This window comes from Mobula hypostoma, chromosome 1 (assembly GCF_963921235.1).
Source record: "Mobula hypostoma chromosome 1, sMobHyp1.1, whole genome shotgun sequence".
NCBI lineage: Eukaryota > Metazoa > Chordata > Chondrichthyes > Myliobatiformes > Myliobatidae > Mobula > Mobula hypostoma.
In genome coordinates, this window is record NC_086097.1 from 245,666,362 (window position 1) to 245,684,284 (window position 17,923).

The window sequence follows — 17,923 nt, forward strand, 5'->3', positions numbered from 1 at the left end:
CTGGTTGCAGACTTCTACCATCCACCAATCCCTTGCCTTCCGAACACCATGCCAATTTTGGATCCAGTTGGCTAATTTGCCCTGGATCCCGTGACCTCCAATCTTTCATATCAGTCCCTATGTGGGGATCTCACCAAAGGTGTCGCACCTGCTTAGCCTCTCCGAACAGGGTCATATGAAGCCTTGGGGGCAGGTGGTGGATGGTCATATGAGCCGCTGGTGCATATCACAAGCCCTGGTTATGCAACCACTGACACCAGGCAGACAATCTCTGAAGAGTATTGATAACGGCTGGAGTCACCCGTCTTGTAAAGACACTGCCCAGAAGAACGCAATGGCAAAACACTTAAGTAGAAAAATTTGTTGAGAACTATTATGGTCATGAGACCATGATCACCTACCTCATACAACACAGCATATAGTGGTGATGATGGTGGTAATCTGTGCACCAAACTGACCTGATGAGCCCCTCCATCTTTTCGTGTGTGTGTGACCCTCATCAATACACTTTGTTGCCTCAGAAACATTCAATCAAATTGATTACACAGTATTTCACCCTGTCAAAGCTATGCTGCTTCTTTGATTAATCCTTTCTCACTGGTATAAATTAATCCTGTTCTGCTGATTTTTCTTCTTCAAGTAACTTACAATTTCACCACCAATGCCCTTCTCTTAAATGAATATAGATGAGAACTTACTCAAGACCTAATTCACATTACTTAGGCAACCGATGTTTTTATAAATATGGTTTCAGATGGTATGGCCTCTGCAGAGACCTGATATCTGTGATTACCAGGAGAGACAGAAGCAGGCGAGACAGCCGAAGTTTGTAGAAGAACTGTGGCAAGTTCTCCAAGATGCTTGGAACAACCTACCAGCTGATTTTTTAAAAATATAAAACTGCACAACAATGTACCAAAGAGAATTGTTGCAGTTTTGAAGGCAAAGGGCAGTTACACCAAATATTGACTTATTTTTTTTACAGTTTACTGCTCTTTATGGTAATTTTTTTTTGATATTTGCTTTTGAAAACATCTTTTCTTTACAGGTTTTTTGTACATGCACCTAAAGACTTTTGCACAGTACTGTACATCCACTGGTTTCATGCATATGTTGCCACTTTGATCCCTGATGGGCCTTGCTCTTTCCCACTTACCCTCTTGCCCTTAAATTTTACTTGAACTTCTTTGCCAGTGATGGTTCATGCCTCCCCTCTTCCCTGCTAATTTTGTTTTTGATTACCTTCATACATTTTCTCCACTTCTGTCAGGCCTTTGCTATTTTCCCTATTCCCAGAGTCATAGGGTCAGCACAGAAATGGGCTCTTTAGCCCATCTAGTCCATACCAAGCTGCTATTAAGACCATAAGACATACGAGCAGAATTAGACAATTGAATATTCTGCTTTGTCCTTTCGACCCATACCTAGACCATTGCCCATCAGACCCCGAGTAACCCACACAAAATGCTGGGGAAACTCAGTAGTTCAGGCAGCATCTATGGAAATGTAAACAGCTAATGTTCCAGCATTTTGTGTGTGAAGTTCTGGATTTCCAGCATCTGCGGAATCTCATGTGTTTCTGATTTGCCCCCCGTACCCCCTCCCATCCACGTACTTATCCAAACGTCTCCTAAATGGTGAAATTGATCCTGTATCCACCACCTCCACTGGCAGCTCGTTCCACACTTGCATCGCCTACCAAGTGAAGAATTTCCCACTCAGGTTAAGACCATAAGATATAGGAGCAGAAGTAGGCCATTCGGCCCATCGAGTCTGCTCCGCCATTTAATCATGGGCTGATCCAATTCTTCCAGTCATCCCCACTCCCCTGCCTTCACCCCACACTCTTTGTTCTAAATGGACGTCCTTCAATCCTGAAGTCAGGCCCTCGTGTCCTAGAATCACCCTAGAATTTAGGTTCACTCTAAGTATTTCACCTTTCACCTTTAGTGACCTCTAGATCTCAAGAGGAGTGGAGAATGTGGGTGTCAATCCTGCTACCTCTCGTAGGCTAAGCAACCACTCTACTATTTGAGCTAATTCCCCAGCACTCTATTCTGCAATATGTTCCCTTTCTTACCCAAAACCTTAATATCTATTGTTGTCCAGAGTATGTTGAATTTTTAGTCCTTCCCCTTCACCCCTGTGTCAACCCCTGGCCCAGACGCTCACTATTTCACTCTTCACCTTTGCTTCACAGATAAAGGCTTGTCTGCAAACTGCCACTCCCAGTTTACTTTTTACAAAGTCCAAAGTAAATTTATCATCAAAAGTATGTCACCATATACCACCCTGAGATTCATTTTCTTGCATGTGTACACAGGAGAACAAAGAAATACAATCGAATCCATTCAGAACTACACACAAAGACTGACAAACAACTGATGTGCAAATCTAAAAAAAACTAATAAGTAGATAAGTAAATAAATAACATTGACAACACGAGTTGTGGAGTCCTTGGAAGTGAGTCTGTAGGTTGTGGAATCAGTTCAGTTGTTGAGGCAAGTGATGTTATCCACACTGGTTCAGGAGCCTGATGGTTGAGGGGTAATAAATGTTCCTTAATCTGGTGTTGTGTGTCCTGCTTATGGTATTAATCTTGCTCTATTTCCAGGGCATTCTTATCCCTTTTCATAAATCACTTAAAATGTACAATATTTCTAAAGTGCTGTCCTATTGACACTCCAACCACTGGTCTGGCTGTGTTCCTAAGCTAACGCCCATTACTGCTCTTTCTTCCGGAGGATGCTACAAGCCTTCCAAGCTGCATTTTAAAAATTTAGCTCCAAAACCTTTCATAGTCTTTAGAAAGTTCTTATACATTGAATATATTTCTAAAAAAATCTATCAACTAAAATACGTTAAGAAATTTCTCACAAATTATTAGCTGCCCGTCTGCATATTCTGCCATTGGGATCATCCGAGTTCAAAGTAAATTTATTATCAAGATAATATATCATATACGACCTTGAGATTCATTTTCTTGCAGGCATTTAGAGAAAAACACAGGAAGTACTATATAATCAATGAAAATCTGCACACAAAGATGGCCAAACTAATGTGCAAAAGATGAAAAACTGTAAATTTTAAATCAATAAGTAAATAAATAATATTGAGAACACGAGTTGTAGAGTTCTTGAACATGATAAAACATTGTTGGTTCGTTTCAGTATTGAACATAGAACACAGAATAGTACAGCACAGTACAGGCCCTTCGGCCCACAATGTTGTGCCGACCCTCAAACCCTGCCTCCCATATAAGCCCCCATCTTAAATTCCTCCATATACCTGTCCAGTAGTCTCTTAAACTTCACTAGTGTATCTGCCTCCACCACTGACTCAGGCAGTGCATTCCACGCACCAACCACTCTCTGAGTAAAAAACCTTCCTCTAATATCCCCCTTGAGCTTTCCATTCTTTACCTTAAAGCCATGTCCTCTTGTATTGAGCAGCGGTGCCCTGGGGAAGAGGCGCTGGCTATCCACTCTATCTATTCCTCTTATTATCTTGTACACCTCTATCATGTCTCCTCTCATCCTCCTTCTCTCCAAAGAGTAAAGCCCTAGCTCCTTGAGGTGAGTGAAGTTATCCACGCTGGATCGGGGGCCTGATGGTTGTAGAGCAATTATTGTTGCTGAACCTTGTAATGTGGTCAATGGTGGGGAGGGCTTTTCCTGTGATGGACTAGGCTGTATCCACCACTTTAGAGCACGCGGTAGAACATAGCACAGGAACATAGTACAGCACAGGAACAACCTCTACGGCCTACAATAGACCGTAAGACCTAGGAGCAGAATTAGGCCATCTGGCCCATCGAGTCTGTTCCGCCATTCAATCATGGCTGAACCTTTTTTTCTATCTCCTCCTCAACCCCAGTTCCCAGCCTTCTACCCGTAACCTTTGATGCCATTTCCAGTCAAGAACCTATCAGTCTCCGCCTTAAATACACCCAATGACATGGCCTCCACAGCTGCATGTGGCAACAAATTCCACAAATTCACCACCCTTTGGTTAAAGAAGTTTTTCTGTGTCTCTGTTTTGAAAGGGTATCCCTCTATCCTGAGGCTGTGCCCTCTTGTCCTAGACTCTCCCACCATGGGAAACATCCTTTCCACATCTACTCTGTCTAGGCCTTTCAACATTCGAAAAGTTTCAATGAGATCTCTCCTTATCCTTCTGAATTCCAGCAAGTACAGACCCAGAGCCATCAAACGTTCCTTGTATGATAACCCTTTCATTCCTGGAATCATCCTTGTGAACCTCCTCTGGACCCTCTCCAATGCCAGCACATCTTTTCTAAGATGAGGGGCTCAAAACTGTTCACAATTCTCAAGGTGAGAATTCACCAGTGCCTTATAAAGCCTCAGCATCACATCCTTGCTCTTGTATTCTAGACTTCTTGAAATGAATGCTGATATGGCATTTACCTTCCTCACCGCTGACTCGAACTTCAAGTTAACCTTCAGGGTGTTCTGCACAAGGACTCTCAAGTCCCTCTGCATCTCAGATTTTTGGATTTTCTCTCTGTTTAGAAAATAGTCCACACATTTATTTCTACTACCAAAGTGCCAACATTGTTTTTCATTTGCCACTTTCTTGCCCATTCTTCTAATCTGTCTAAGTCCTTCTGCATCCTACCTGTTTCCTCAACACTATTTGCCCCTCCACCAACCTTTGTATCATCTGCAAACTTGGCAACAAAGCCATCTATTCCATCATGTAAATCATTTCTATACAGCATAGAAAGAAGTGGTCCCAACACCGACTCCTGCGGATCACCACTAGTCACTGGCAGCCAACCAGAAAAGCATCCTTTTATTCCCACTCGATGCCTCCTACCAATCAGCCAATGCTCTAACCATGTTAATAACTTTAACAATTGCTCTAACAAAGTTGTGCCAAGCCAATTAAATTAGTAATCAAATAGCCAACTAAATTAATCTTTTCTGCCTACACAATGTCTATATCCTTCCATTTTGCTCACATTCATGTGCCTATCCAAACGTCTTTTAAAAGTCACTAATGTATGTGTCTCTACTGCCACCTCAGGCAGCGCATTCCAGCACCCACCACTCTCTGTGGAAAAAACTTGTCCCCCATATCTCCTTTGAAATTACCCCTTTCACCTTTAATGCATGCCCTCTGGTATTAGGCATTTCAACCCTGCGAAAAAAAATACCGTCCATCTACTCCATCTATACCTCCCATAATTTTATAAACCTCTGTCAGATCTCTCCTTAGCCTCTGCTGCCTCAGAGAAAACAACCCAAGTTTGTCCAACCTCTTGTTATAGCAAATTCCTTCTAATCTAGGCAACTTTCTATAGACTTTTCCATTACTGTATATTGGTGTTTTTGTCCCAGGCCATAAGATATAGGAGCAGAAGAAGGCCATTTGGCCCATCAAGTCTGCTCTGCCATTCAATCATGGGCTGATCCAATTCTTCCAGTCATTCCCACTACCCTGCCTTTACCCCATACTCTTTGATGCCCTGGCTAATCAAGAACCTATCTATCTGTGCCTTAAATACACCCAATGACTTGGCCTCCACAGCCGCTCGTGGCAACAAATTCCACAGATTTAGCACCCTCTGACTAAAGTAATTTCTTTGCATCTCAGTTCTAAAAGGATGTCCTTCAATCCTGAAATTGTGCCCTCTTGTCCTAGACTCCCCGACCATGGGAAATAACTTTGCCATAATGTAACCAGTCAGTATATTTTACATTGAGCACCTATAGACATTTGTCAAAGTTTTAGTTGACATGGCAAATCTGTGCAAGCTTCTAAGAAAGTAGAGACGCTGTTGTGCCTTCTTTGAGATGACATTTATGCTCTACTTATTCAGCAAAAGTCTACAAATTTTTCTCTGTGAGTAAAAATATGGTAGTTTAGACCATAAAGACTATAAGACATAGGAGCAGAATTAAGCCATTGAGTCTGCTCCACCAATCCACCATGGTTGGAGTTATGAGGGATTTATTGTCCCTCTTGACCCCATTCTCCTGCCTTTTCCCATAACTTTTGACGCCAATCAAGAACGTTCTTCACAGATGGTGGGTTCTCAATTTTTGGAACTTGCCAAGTGGCCTGCGCTTCCGTATCTCCAGCAGCAGCTCAGAAGACATGAGCCTTTGGAGTGCGCCCCTGTGGAAGACTGATTCCTTGCTGGTGTCGCTGATTGAAGTGTCATGGGAGATGAAAACATCAAGACAGCGGGCATGGCTATTGGAGGCCTCTGCACTAGAGCGATCTCTCTCTCTCTCTCTCTCTCTCTCTCTCTCTCTCTCTCCCCCTCCCCCTCTCTCTCTCTCTCCCTCTCTCTCCCTCTCTCTCTCCCTTTCTCCCTCTCCCTACCTCTCTGGCTCTCTACCTCTCTCTCTACCTATCTCTCTATCTCTCTCTCCCTCTCTCTCTTGCTCTCTTGATGGTGAGAGAGAGAGTCTGCTGATTCTCAAGTCAGGACAGCTTGAATAAGTGACGCTGCAGACTGTAACATTGAAACGGAGCTGTTGGTCTCCCATCTCGCTCTGGCAGGAGCAATATCTCTCCTTTATTAGTGAGCAAGAGAGCCTGACATCGAAGTGTTTTGATGGGCAGCAGTTTTGATGGACTTTCGATCATGTCTCTGGGGGCATGCTACTGGTTGCATGGTGGGTGTGGGGGAGGGTTGATGTTTTTGCTTCTGCGTGTGGGGGGGGGGTGTAGCTTTGGGGGTTGTAACATTTTTCTGCCATTCATTCTTTGAGGCTTTTTCTCACTGTTTTATGGATATCTGGGAAGAGTAAGGATATCCGGTTCTATACTGTATACATTCTCTGATACTAAATGGGACCATTGAACTATTGAACCTATCACCCTCCGCTTTAAATATACTCAGTTTCTGGATGACAGTTCTCCTGTTAAGCCACTATTCTAGTTAACTCTTTCTAATTCCAATTATCCTTCCTCCATTTTGAGACTCGGGAGGTTGGGCAAGGATGTGGTGTCTTTTTCTGTGCCATTTCATCGAATTATGTTCATGTCATCAAAAATTGAAAGAAATAGATTGCATCAGAGTAACACCATGTACTGTTTTATGAACTTTTGAAGTGTTGTCACTGATCTAGAACAAGGAGCTCAGACGCGAATTGTGAAGCTCCTTCGAATACGGCTAAGAGCATGGAAAATAGAAGAAGTGTGATTATTCCCAGCTTAAAGCTCATCTCGCCCCACCACACAGAGCAGTTTTTAATGACAAAATGCCCCTCCAATCCAAACAAATGCTGCACTCAGTGTCAAAAGATCCATCTATTTCGAAGTCCAGTTCGTATTAAAATCCTGGGAGAACAAATTCACGGAGTAAAATTGATTCGACTGCTGCTCCCCATTACTCTCGCTGTCTCCCATTTAGCATGTTAGTTTCCTGACAGAAGAGTACACAGCACTTAGCAGCTGGTTTGTGGAACCATCAGTCAGGAAATTGTATGATAAATAGCAGGTATGGAGGTTTAGTGGCACTTTGTTCTGCCTCAGCAGTTTTAGCCTGACTTTGGAAAAGTCATCATGTGGCGTTTTGTCAAGGGTTGCAACAGAAGATAGTAACAGTACAGTTACTTATTACACAGACACTTGAGTTATGATGTTCTCCAGATGTATTGTTCGTGTGTGAATAATAATTCACGGGATGGATAATTATCCTGGAGCTAGTCAATGCAGACCACTTCCAACCACACCGGCTTTGTCCTCTGCAGACTCTCGAGTGATGATGGACTGTCTCTGTATTGTGGCGCAGAGCTGTTGGAAGACGGGGGTAGAGATGAACGATTGCTCCAAGAGTTGAGTTCATTTATTTAAGGCCGAGTTCTGATGGTAATGGAATTCATTGGTTTTGTTCTATTTGTGACAGTTAATCTGCTTGTGTATGGGCGCCACATTACCTTAGGGTAGTTTTATTTCTTTTTTTTTGTTCGGCAGTGAGTTCATTCAGCAGGTTTTTAATATCACAAAAAACTATGAGACTATAAGACATAGGAGCAGAATTAGGCCATGCAGCCCACCGAGTCTGCTCTACTATTTCATCATGGCTGATTTATTATCCCTCTGAATCCCTTTCTCCCTCCTTCTCCTGTAGTATTTCACACCCTTACTTGTCAACCTCCACTTCACATGGAGAACCTAAGACCATAAGATAGAGGAGCAGAATTAGGCCATTTGGCCCATCGAGTCTGCTCCACCATTTCATCACAGCTGATCCATTTCTCTCCCAGCCCCACTCCCTGGCCTTCTCCCCTTAACCTTTCACACCCTGTCTAAGCAAGAACCTATCAACCTTTACCTTAAATATACCCAGTGACTTGACCTCTACTGCCACTTCTATTCTGAGGCTGTACCCTCTGGTCCTAGGCCCCCCCCCCCTATAAAAAATATCCTCTCTACATCCACTCGATTTAGGCCTTTTGATATTCAATAGTTTCCAATGAGATAACTGCCTCTTTCTTCTAAACTCCAGTGAGTACAGACCCAGAGCCATCAAGTGCTCCTCAGGCATTAACACTTTCATTCCTGAGATCCTTCTCATGATGAATATTCATGCTATACACCTGATAGCAAGGTGTAAATCATACCCATGCCTCCTTAGAGACTGGAGCCTTAATCCAGCACCTTCGACTGCTCGGCGAAACAAGTATTAAAGGTTCTGTCTCAAACAGGAGATGCTGCCTAGCCTGCTGGGTTCCTCCATCATTTTGTGTGTGTTAAGTATTAAATGCTCTCTGTGTTTAATTATTTTTGGCCACTGCGTTGTATACTATTGCTGGCTGGTGGTCAGGAGGCTGCGTGATGGTGGCTCTCCACGGAAAGATTGAGTTTCTTTCTTGTTAACGTTTTCCGGGTGGGCAATATGTCAGTTCTTCTGCGAGGGCATGGTTGGGGATTTGGGGTCTGACGATCTTGTTGTGGTTTTTCCATGTGGGTGATCTGTTAGTTTTTTGTGTGTGAGGGAGGGGTTGGGGGGGGGTTTGGGGTTTGCGAGCTTTGTTTCTTTTTCTTTTTCGTGCCGGTGGGGGAGGTTGATGTTTTATCTTTCAACAACCCCCATGGTGTTTCTGTATTTCACGGCTATCTGGAGAAAGCGTATCTCAGAGTTGTATTCTGTGTACATACTTCGATAATAAAATTAACCTTTGAACTTTGTTAAGTTTGATTCCCTTCAAGCCCACCTGGGAGATCACTTGCTCCCAGATCTACTGGAACTCTGGGTCATGTATGCAGAGTCCTTAAGATCAGAATGTAGTATATTATTAATGATAAACATCATGAAATGTGTTCTTTTGTAGCAGCAGTACAGTGCAATGCGTAAAACATACAACATTACACTAAGAAATATATATTAAAAAATAAGTAAGTGATGCAAAAAAAAGAACAAAAATAATGAGGTAGTATTAATGGGTTTAGAGATTGTTCAGAAATCTGATGTCAGAGGGGAAGAAGCTGTTCCCAAAGAGTTGAGTGTGTGTTTTCAGGCTCCTGTACCTCCAGCTTGATGGTAGCAATGAGAAGGGGACATGTCCTGAGTGAAGAGGATATTCTTGAGCCATCACCTTTTGAAGATGTCCTTTACGCTGGGGAGGTTAGTGCCCATGATGGAGCTGGCTGAGTTTACAACTTTCTGCAGCTTTTTCCAATCCTGTGCCGCGGCCCCTCCATACCAGATGGGATGCAACCAGTTAGAATGCTCTCCGCAGTACATCTGTAGAAATTTGCAAGTGTCTTTGGTGACAGACTAAAATCTCCTCAAACTCCTCATGAAATGTAGCCGCTGATGTGCCTTCTTTGTAATTGCACCAATATGTTGGGCTCAGGATGGATCTTCAGAGATGTTGACACCCAGGAACTTGAAACTGCTCATCCTTTCCACTTCTGATCCTTCAATGAGGACTGGTGTGTGTTCCCTTCCTGAGGTCCACACTCAATTCCTTGGTCTTACTGACACTGAGTGTAACACTGTTGTGACACCACCAAACCAGCTGATCTATCTCACTGCCGTACGCCTCCCCATTGCCACCTAAGATTCTGCCAACAACATTTGTGTTACCGGAGAATTCATGAATGGCATTACCACTGTGTTTAGCCAGACAGCCATGGGTGTAGAGAGAGTATAGCAGTGGGATAAAGTGGAAAAAAGAGGTGAAATTGTTGCTATTGTTATTGCGGTGACACAGAGCAAAAAAGGGTAAAGATCACAGTTTCTTGTAGAAAGTGAAGATAGGGTTCAGAACTTCTGCCGTTTGCAGGCCCAGCAGGAAAATCCATCTTGCTATTGATTTAGGTCCAAAGGGTCATTGTACATCACAGCACAAAAATAAGCCATTCATCCCATCTAGCCTGTTCCAAACTATTATTCTGCCTAGTCCCATCCACCAGCACCCAGATCATAGCCTTCCATAACCCCGTCAACCATGTAGAGTCACTGAAAAGTACCGCACAGAAGCAGACTAATTGGTCCATAATGAACCATTTAAACTGCCTAGTCCCGTCAACTGCACCCAGACCATAGCCCTCCATGCCCAACCCATCCGTGTGTTTAATGCAGTATCTTGCATCCACAACTTCCACTGGCAGCCTGCTCCACACTTTCACCACCCCCCCCCCCGAATGAAGAAGTTCCCCCTCATGTTCCCCATAAACATTTCACCTTTCACCCTTAACCCACTGACCTCCAGTTCTAGTCTCACCCAAACTCAGTGGAAGAAGCCTGCTTGGATTTTCTAACACAAGAGATCCTGCAGATGCTGGAAATCCAGAGTAACACACACACACACACACACATACACACACACACACACACACACACACACACAATGCTGGAGATGCTCAGCAGGTCAGGCAGCATCTACGGAGAGGAATAAACTCTCAATGGTTTTGGGCTGAGACATTTCATCAGGACTGGAAAGGAAGCCAGTACTGTTTTCATTTACTCTATCTACACCTCTCATAATTTTGTATCCATCTTGCAAATTTCCCCTCATTCTTCTACAGTCCAGGGAATAAGTTCTAGACTATTCAACTTATCCCTCTAACTCAGGTCATTAAGTTCTGACAGCATCCTTTGTTGAGTCTACGGTTAGGTTACTGCTAGAGAACTGTTCTGATGGCTTTATGTGTCAAATACAGGAACATAAATTCACCAGTTGTTTATTTTAGGCAGCTGTTCCAAGTTCTCTCCAGCGTGATTGATTCCAAAAGGAGTTCTTTTGCAGCAACAGATCCTAATGGTTTGTGTAATATGTAAATAAACTTCCCATTCCAATTCACGGGGTTCGGGTAAAAACTACCCTTGTTTATTAACTTATTGAAATACCAGAAAAAAATTTTGGGAAGGAATCCTAACTCACTATATGTGGCAAAAATAGAAAAGATAGAGGTTAGATAAACACAAGAGAATCTGCAGATGGTGGAAACCCAGAGCAGCACACGCAAAATGCTGGAGGTCAGGCAGCATCTTTAAAGGGGAATGAACGGCCAATGTTATGGACAGGAAAGGAAGGGAAAAAGAAGATTCAAAGGATTCCAAGTAAGTTTATTATCAAAGTCTGTTTGCAGGTATACAACCCTGAGATTCATCTTCCCCACAGACAGCCACGAAGCAAAGAAAGAAAACTATGGAACCCATTCAAAGAAAAACATCAGACCCCCAACACGCAAAAAAAGAACAAATCACGCCAAATGACAAAAAGACGAGCTTAAGACACAGAACATAAAACACTAAATCACAAACCATTGAAACATATAAAGTTCGGTTCAGTTCAGTTCAATCAACATCAGTCCGCAGAATCCCATCCACCTCGGTCAAAAACGCACAAAATAGCAAGTACAAAGTAGAAGGAGTGACCAGAAACCAGAAATAAATCGTAACGTGAACCCCAGAGTCCAACCCGCAAACTGCATCGATTAAACCTTGCCCAAGACAGGACTCCAGCAGCATCGAGCAAGAGGGAGAAAGAGAGACTATTTGAATGCAGGAACCTTCCTCCGTCGGCAGCGGACGAGAAGCTGGTAGACATTGCTGAACATCTTCTCACCTTCTGCTGTCGCCTCGATGATTTCAATCTTCCTCAACACTTTAACCGTCGAAATCTGCAAGAAGTGGGGTTGATCGTGGCCTTGCACCCCATCTCCAGTCTTCCTGGCTTACAGGCCGCACACTTCAGAACCCCCTTGGAGACAGCAAAGCGCCAGGTCGCTCAATCGGCCCAAAAACGCACTGTCAAACTGTAGAACACAGGCTCCAACAGCAGCAGAACCACACCCAGTAGACAAGGAGGTGAAAGAAGTTGTTTCGTGGACAGTCTGATGCTTGTTACCCTTGGTCACATTGTTCACTGGCACCATCTTCCAACCAGAACACAGAGGAATGAGGGTGGGGAAGTATCAGAAAGCTGGGTGTTGGAACAGGTGAAGAGCTGAAGAAGAGGGAATGTGATCGGAAAGGACAGTGAGTCATAGGAGAAGGGGCAGCAGAGGGAGGTGATGGGTAGATGAGGCGAAGAAGGATAAGAGGGGAGCCAGAATGGGGAATTGAAAATCAGAGAAGGAGAAGTGGGGATAAATTACCGCAAGTTGGAGAAAATGATGTTCATACCGTTAGGTTGGAGGCTTCCCAGATGGAATATGAAGTGTTGCTCCTTTAGCCTGATAGTGGCCTCGTCGTGGCAGTAGAGGAGGCCATGGACCAACATGTTGGAATGGGGATTAGAAGTAGAACTAAGATGTGTGGCCACCAGGAAATCCCGCTTGTTGTGGCGGACCAAATGAGACAAAATAAGCCAGGTGACTAGGTCATGAACTGCTGAGTTTATCAAGCCTGTAATTGCAGATGTATGAACCAGGCTGGCTTTCCAATGTCACTGTAAACACCCAGAGGTCAGTGAACACCCGCAGTAGCCACCTAGGAAGATAATTTTCATTGAATACCCTCACTCCATCCACTCCGAAAGTCAGGATCTCCTCTCGTCCTAGACTCTCCCACTATTGGAAACATCCTTGCCGCGTTCCAGTCTAGCTAGGCCTATCATTTCCCTAGGTATCAGAGCATCAATTAACCCTTTCTCAATACACAGTACAAAACCTGTTTCCTCGTTAGCCCCTTGACACATTGATCAAGGAAGCTATCTGAGCCATCTCTTATACACCACTTTAATTGATTTTCCACGTTATTACTGATTATTCGGTTTACCCAGTCAGTTTTCATGTAGATTAACACCCTTTGTAATTCCGATACCATTGTTACAGGGAATTTTTTTGATTTGTGTTGTGTCCAGCATTACCAGTAATGTTTGGAGTCTACACGCCTTCTTGAGTCGTTTTCTGCCTTTTCACCCAACCTGATTCTAAATTTATTTCTTTTCTGAGATAAGATGTTTCCTCGCGGCTGCCTTCATCCCATTCTTTAATACGAGGATTATGTTTTCCATTTCAGTTCATCTCTTCTAAAAGTTAAGAATCCTGGAATAACTAATTCTGAGCCAGGTGGCATGGTAGTGCAGGGATTTACAGCATCAGGAATCACCAATCAGTGTGTTCAATTCCCTCCGCTGTCTGGAAGGAGTTTGTAGGTTCTCCCTGTGGTTGTGTCGGTTTCCTCTGGGTGCTCCGGTTTCCTCCTACTTTCCAAGGACATGCGGGTTAGGGTTAGTGAGCTGTGGGCACACTAGGTCAGCGCCGGAAGTTTGGCGACACTTACGGGCTGCCCCCAGCACAAGTCTCGGACTGTGCTGTTCATTGACGCAAGCAATATATTCCACTGTTTGCTTTGATATACATGTGACATATAAAGTTAATGTAATAGTTTTGCAACCACGATATCTGTGTGATAGGCAGTAGATTATATCCATGTTTGAGCCATTAATTAGGCCAACATTTGTGCTTTTAGATAATGATATAAAACACAGAACATAGAGCACTACAGCACAGTACAGGCTATTTGGCCCACAATGTTGTGACGACCTTTTATCCTACTCTAAATTCAATCTAAACCTTCCCCACCAACACATATAGCCCTCCATTTTTCTATCATCCATGTGCCTATCTAAAAGTCTCTTAAATGCCCCTAATGCGAGGGTTCCAACTTTTTCTTATGCCATGGACGAATGCGATTAAGCAAGGGGTCTGTGGAAGCCAGGTTGGGAACCCTTGCCCTAATGTATCTGCCTCTACTACCACCCTTGACAGGGTGTTCTATGCACCCACTACTCTCTGTGTAAAAAAACCTACTTCTGATGTCCCACTATACTTTCCTCCAATCACTTTAAAACTATGTCCACTTGTGTTAGCTGCTTCCACCTTGGGGAGAAACAACTCTCTGGTTATCCACCCGATCTCTGCCTCTCTCTGGCTAGCTACTCAATTTGTGGCCACTGTGGATAAAAGTCCAAAAAAAAACCTTGCTTGGATATGAGGAAACATCTGGGAGGTTAACAAGGTTGTGATTCAGAGCGTCTGGCTTAGAGAACCTACGCCAAACAGCGACTGCTAATGCTGTGCTGTTCTCCACGATTCCATAAGCATTCAGAACATTTTCTGTGTAGTATTGATTTTCTATTAAAATAGCTGATGGTTCAGGATCATCCCCTGTCAGCACTGCATTAGTACTAGGATTCTGTTGGTGCCAGAGTTCCTGTAAGTCACGGCAAGAAAGGAATATATGGTGCTTCCCAGTATGGACAGAGTGGGAAGTCCAGTAGCGTAATATCCCGGTCTGTTCCGGCAATTCAACTGTGCTGACATGGAAGAAGCTTCAGAGGGTAGTGGACATGAGATTCTGCAGAGGCTGGAAATCCGGAGCAACACGCACACAAAATGCTGGAGGAACTCGGCAGGTCGGGCAGCATCTATGGAGGGGAATGATCAGCTGACGTTTTGGGCTGAGACCTCCATCAGGACTGGAAAGGAAGGGGACAGAAGCCAGAATAAGGGGGTGGGGGGAGAGTACAAACTGGAAAGTGGCAGGTAACAAATCTCTGGGTTGTTCTGTAAATTCACTCTGAGATGAAGTTCCTGCTGCTGTGTTGATTCAATTACAAGTGGGCACCACAGTAACTTTGTGGTTAGCACAGCGCTATTACAGCTCGGGACACTGGAGTTCAGAGTGGAATTCTGGCATCCTCTGTAAAAAAGTTTCTACGTTCTGCACATGGGTCACTTCCAGGTGATCCAAGTTTCCTCCCACAGTCTAATGATGTACTGGTGAGCAGGTTGATTGGCCATTGTAAATTGCCCTGTGGTTAGGCTCAGGGTAAATCGATCTGTTGCAGCTTGGAGGGCCAGAAGGGCCTTTTCCACATTGCATCTTTAAAATAAAATAAAATTTATTTGCCAGGTAAAATGGTAATACAGTAAATAACAGTTTTAATATAAGCAAATTCAGCAGCTGGGTGGAGATATATCTCTACCAAAGGAGGTGTAAGACGCACCTTCCATCCGCTAGTCTGCAGGTCACGCTTGGGCGAGGTGTAGCACCGGCTTAGCACCTCCCCCACCCCCACCCCCGGGATCAGGGTCACGTGAAGCCATGAGAGCAGGTGGTGGATGGTCTTATGAGCAGTTGGTGCAGATCACAAGTCCCGGTTATGCGACCAATGATACCAGGCAGACAATCTCTGAAGAGTATTGATAATAACTGTGGTCACCCATCTTGTAAAGACACTGCCCAGAAGAAGGCAATGGCAAACCACTTCTGTAGAGGAATTTGCCAAGGACAATCATGGTCATGGAGAGACTATGATCGCCCACGTCACACAACTCAGCACATAATGAATGAATGAGCAAATATCGATCTTCTTTTGAAATACATGTGTCCATTGTAATGTTGGCTGACTGATGAAATTCAGTGCTACCCTGTTATACATTGTGGCTGTGAAATGCACTTTGAAGTTCACCTCTAAATTTTCTGCTTCCTGTTCTTCCACGTTACAGCTCCACACCCGCTTTTCCCGAACTTCCACCCACCTGTTCCAATTGACGCCAGGCATCACGAGGGCCGCTATCACTATGACCCGTCTCCTCTCGGCCCACTGCACATGTGAGTATGATTCCTCACCGAACTGATTAACCTTTGTTAGTGACATTGGTGCGATTAACTGTTCATCTGCACTGGGCAAATGGAATTGTATGTACCTTGATGGCCTTTTCATCAATATAGAGATTGTTTTTAAGCACTGGCCCTGGTTCTTTGCAGTGGAAAGTGGAAATACTGTAGGCAAGTTGCTTTCCTATTCCATGACACTGACACTGATAAGGGTAAGGAACTTGGTCCTTACAGGAATGAATGGCGTGATGTTCTGAAACTCCATCAGAAAGCATCAGAAGAAAAGTTGTAACTTATCCATTCAAGAATAAATGAATTCTTAAATGTGCTAATCAGATAAATACTGCCTAACACTCTCTCCACCAATGAAAAATGACAAATTGGCTGTCTCACTGCTTTAGATTTTGATTACCGTGCAAAACTATAACAAAAGTTTCAAACATTCTTCTTATACATCTCATCCGGGTACTCACTTTACGATCTTTCTTGACCAATTTTTCAGTTCCTATACACTTGACTTTGAATTCTGTATTCTAATCTACACTTTGGTTTAGATGGCAAAGTACTTTTTTGAGGAGGTAGCCTGATTAAGGTTTTGCATACGTTATGGTCTATCTTGGTCTTTGCAATGTTTTGGACAAGGCAGCATGTGGCAAGCAGGTTAAGCAAGTAAGATCCCCACAGGATCCAAGGGAGAGTGGTCGTTGGATGGAAAAGTTCTCAAAAGCGAAAAGACAAAACGGTTGATGGATGTGTTTGCTTCTAAAAGACTGTTGCTAGATCAATAAAATTTTTAGAACAACATACATATTACCTCTGTTAGCCAATGCACAGAATATAGACTTGGAATCAAGTTTATGATCACTGACCTATGGCATGAGATTTGTTGTTTTACGGTGCAAGACAAAATTAGTATGAGTTACAAAAATAAGAAATAATGCAAAAGACGAAGACTGACGTTGTGTTCATGGACTGTTCATAAGTCTGATGGCAGAGGGGAAGAAACTGTTCTTATAATGTTGAGTGTGGCTCTTCAAGACCCTGTACCTCCTCCCTGATGGTAGTAACGAGAAAGGGGACAGATCCAGCGTGTTGAGGGCATTGAACGATGTTCTTCAGGTACTGCCTCCTGAAGTTGACAGGGATGATCCTGCCCGAGTTGGAGCTGGCTGACACTGTGGGACTTTGCAGCCTCTTTCAACTCTGTGCATGGGAGCTCCTTCCGAGGCTGTGATGCACCCAGTCGGTATGCTCTCCGCAGTACATCTGTAGGAATCTGCAAGATTCTGTGGCGGCACACTAAATCCCCTGAAACTCCAAGCAGAGTGTTTATGTTAGAACTGTATACCGCAATACTGGACGTTTATGTATTTGTTTGTTTGTTGAGCTACAGCACCGAATCAGCCCTTTGAACTGCGCTTCCCAGCAAACCCCCGATTTAATCCTAGCCTAATCACAGGACAATTTACAATGACCTATTAACCCACCAACCGGTAGGTCTTTGGACTGTGACAGGAAATCAGAGAACCCAGAGGAAACTCACATGGTCACGAGTAGAAAGTACAAACTCCTTATAGGCAGCGACAGGAATTGAACCCGGGTCGCCTGCACTGTAAAGCGTTGTGCTAACCACTACGCTACCGTGCCAGCCCAAGGCGTGAGTTCTGTGGTCTCTGACCTCCGTGTACAGCTTTGGTCACCATGGTGCAAGAAAGGTGGGGTTCATCAAGATATTGTTCTGAATGGAAATTCGGAGCTTGAAGGGAAAATTAGATGAGTTATTTTCTTCAGAACAGAAGAAGATAAGGGAAAACTGAATCAAGATATCTAAAATTATTCTGATTCAGATTATGAGGAGTT

The 17,923-nt window shown here is 43.8% G+C and overlaps 1 protein-coding gene across 1 annotated transcript in view; it reads left to right on the forward strand.

The window, feature by feature from the left end:
• The window catches only part of LOC134356082 (transcriptional activator GLI3-like), a 471,736-nt gene that overhangs the window by 283,692 nt on the left and 170,121 nt on the right, over positions 1-17,923 (forward strand). The window contains exon 4 of the mRNA XM_063066656.1: positions 15,952-16,057. Within this exon, the coding sequence (XP_062922726.1) occupies positions 15,952-16,057 (106 nt within the window). The remainder of the gene's footprint in view (positions 1-15,951; positions 16,058-17,923) is intronic.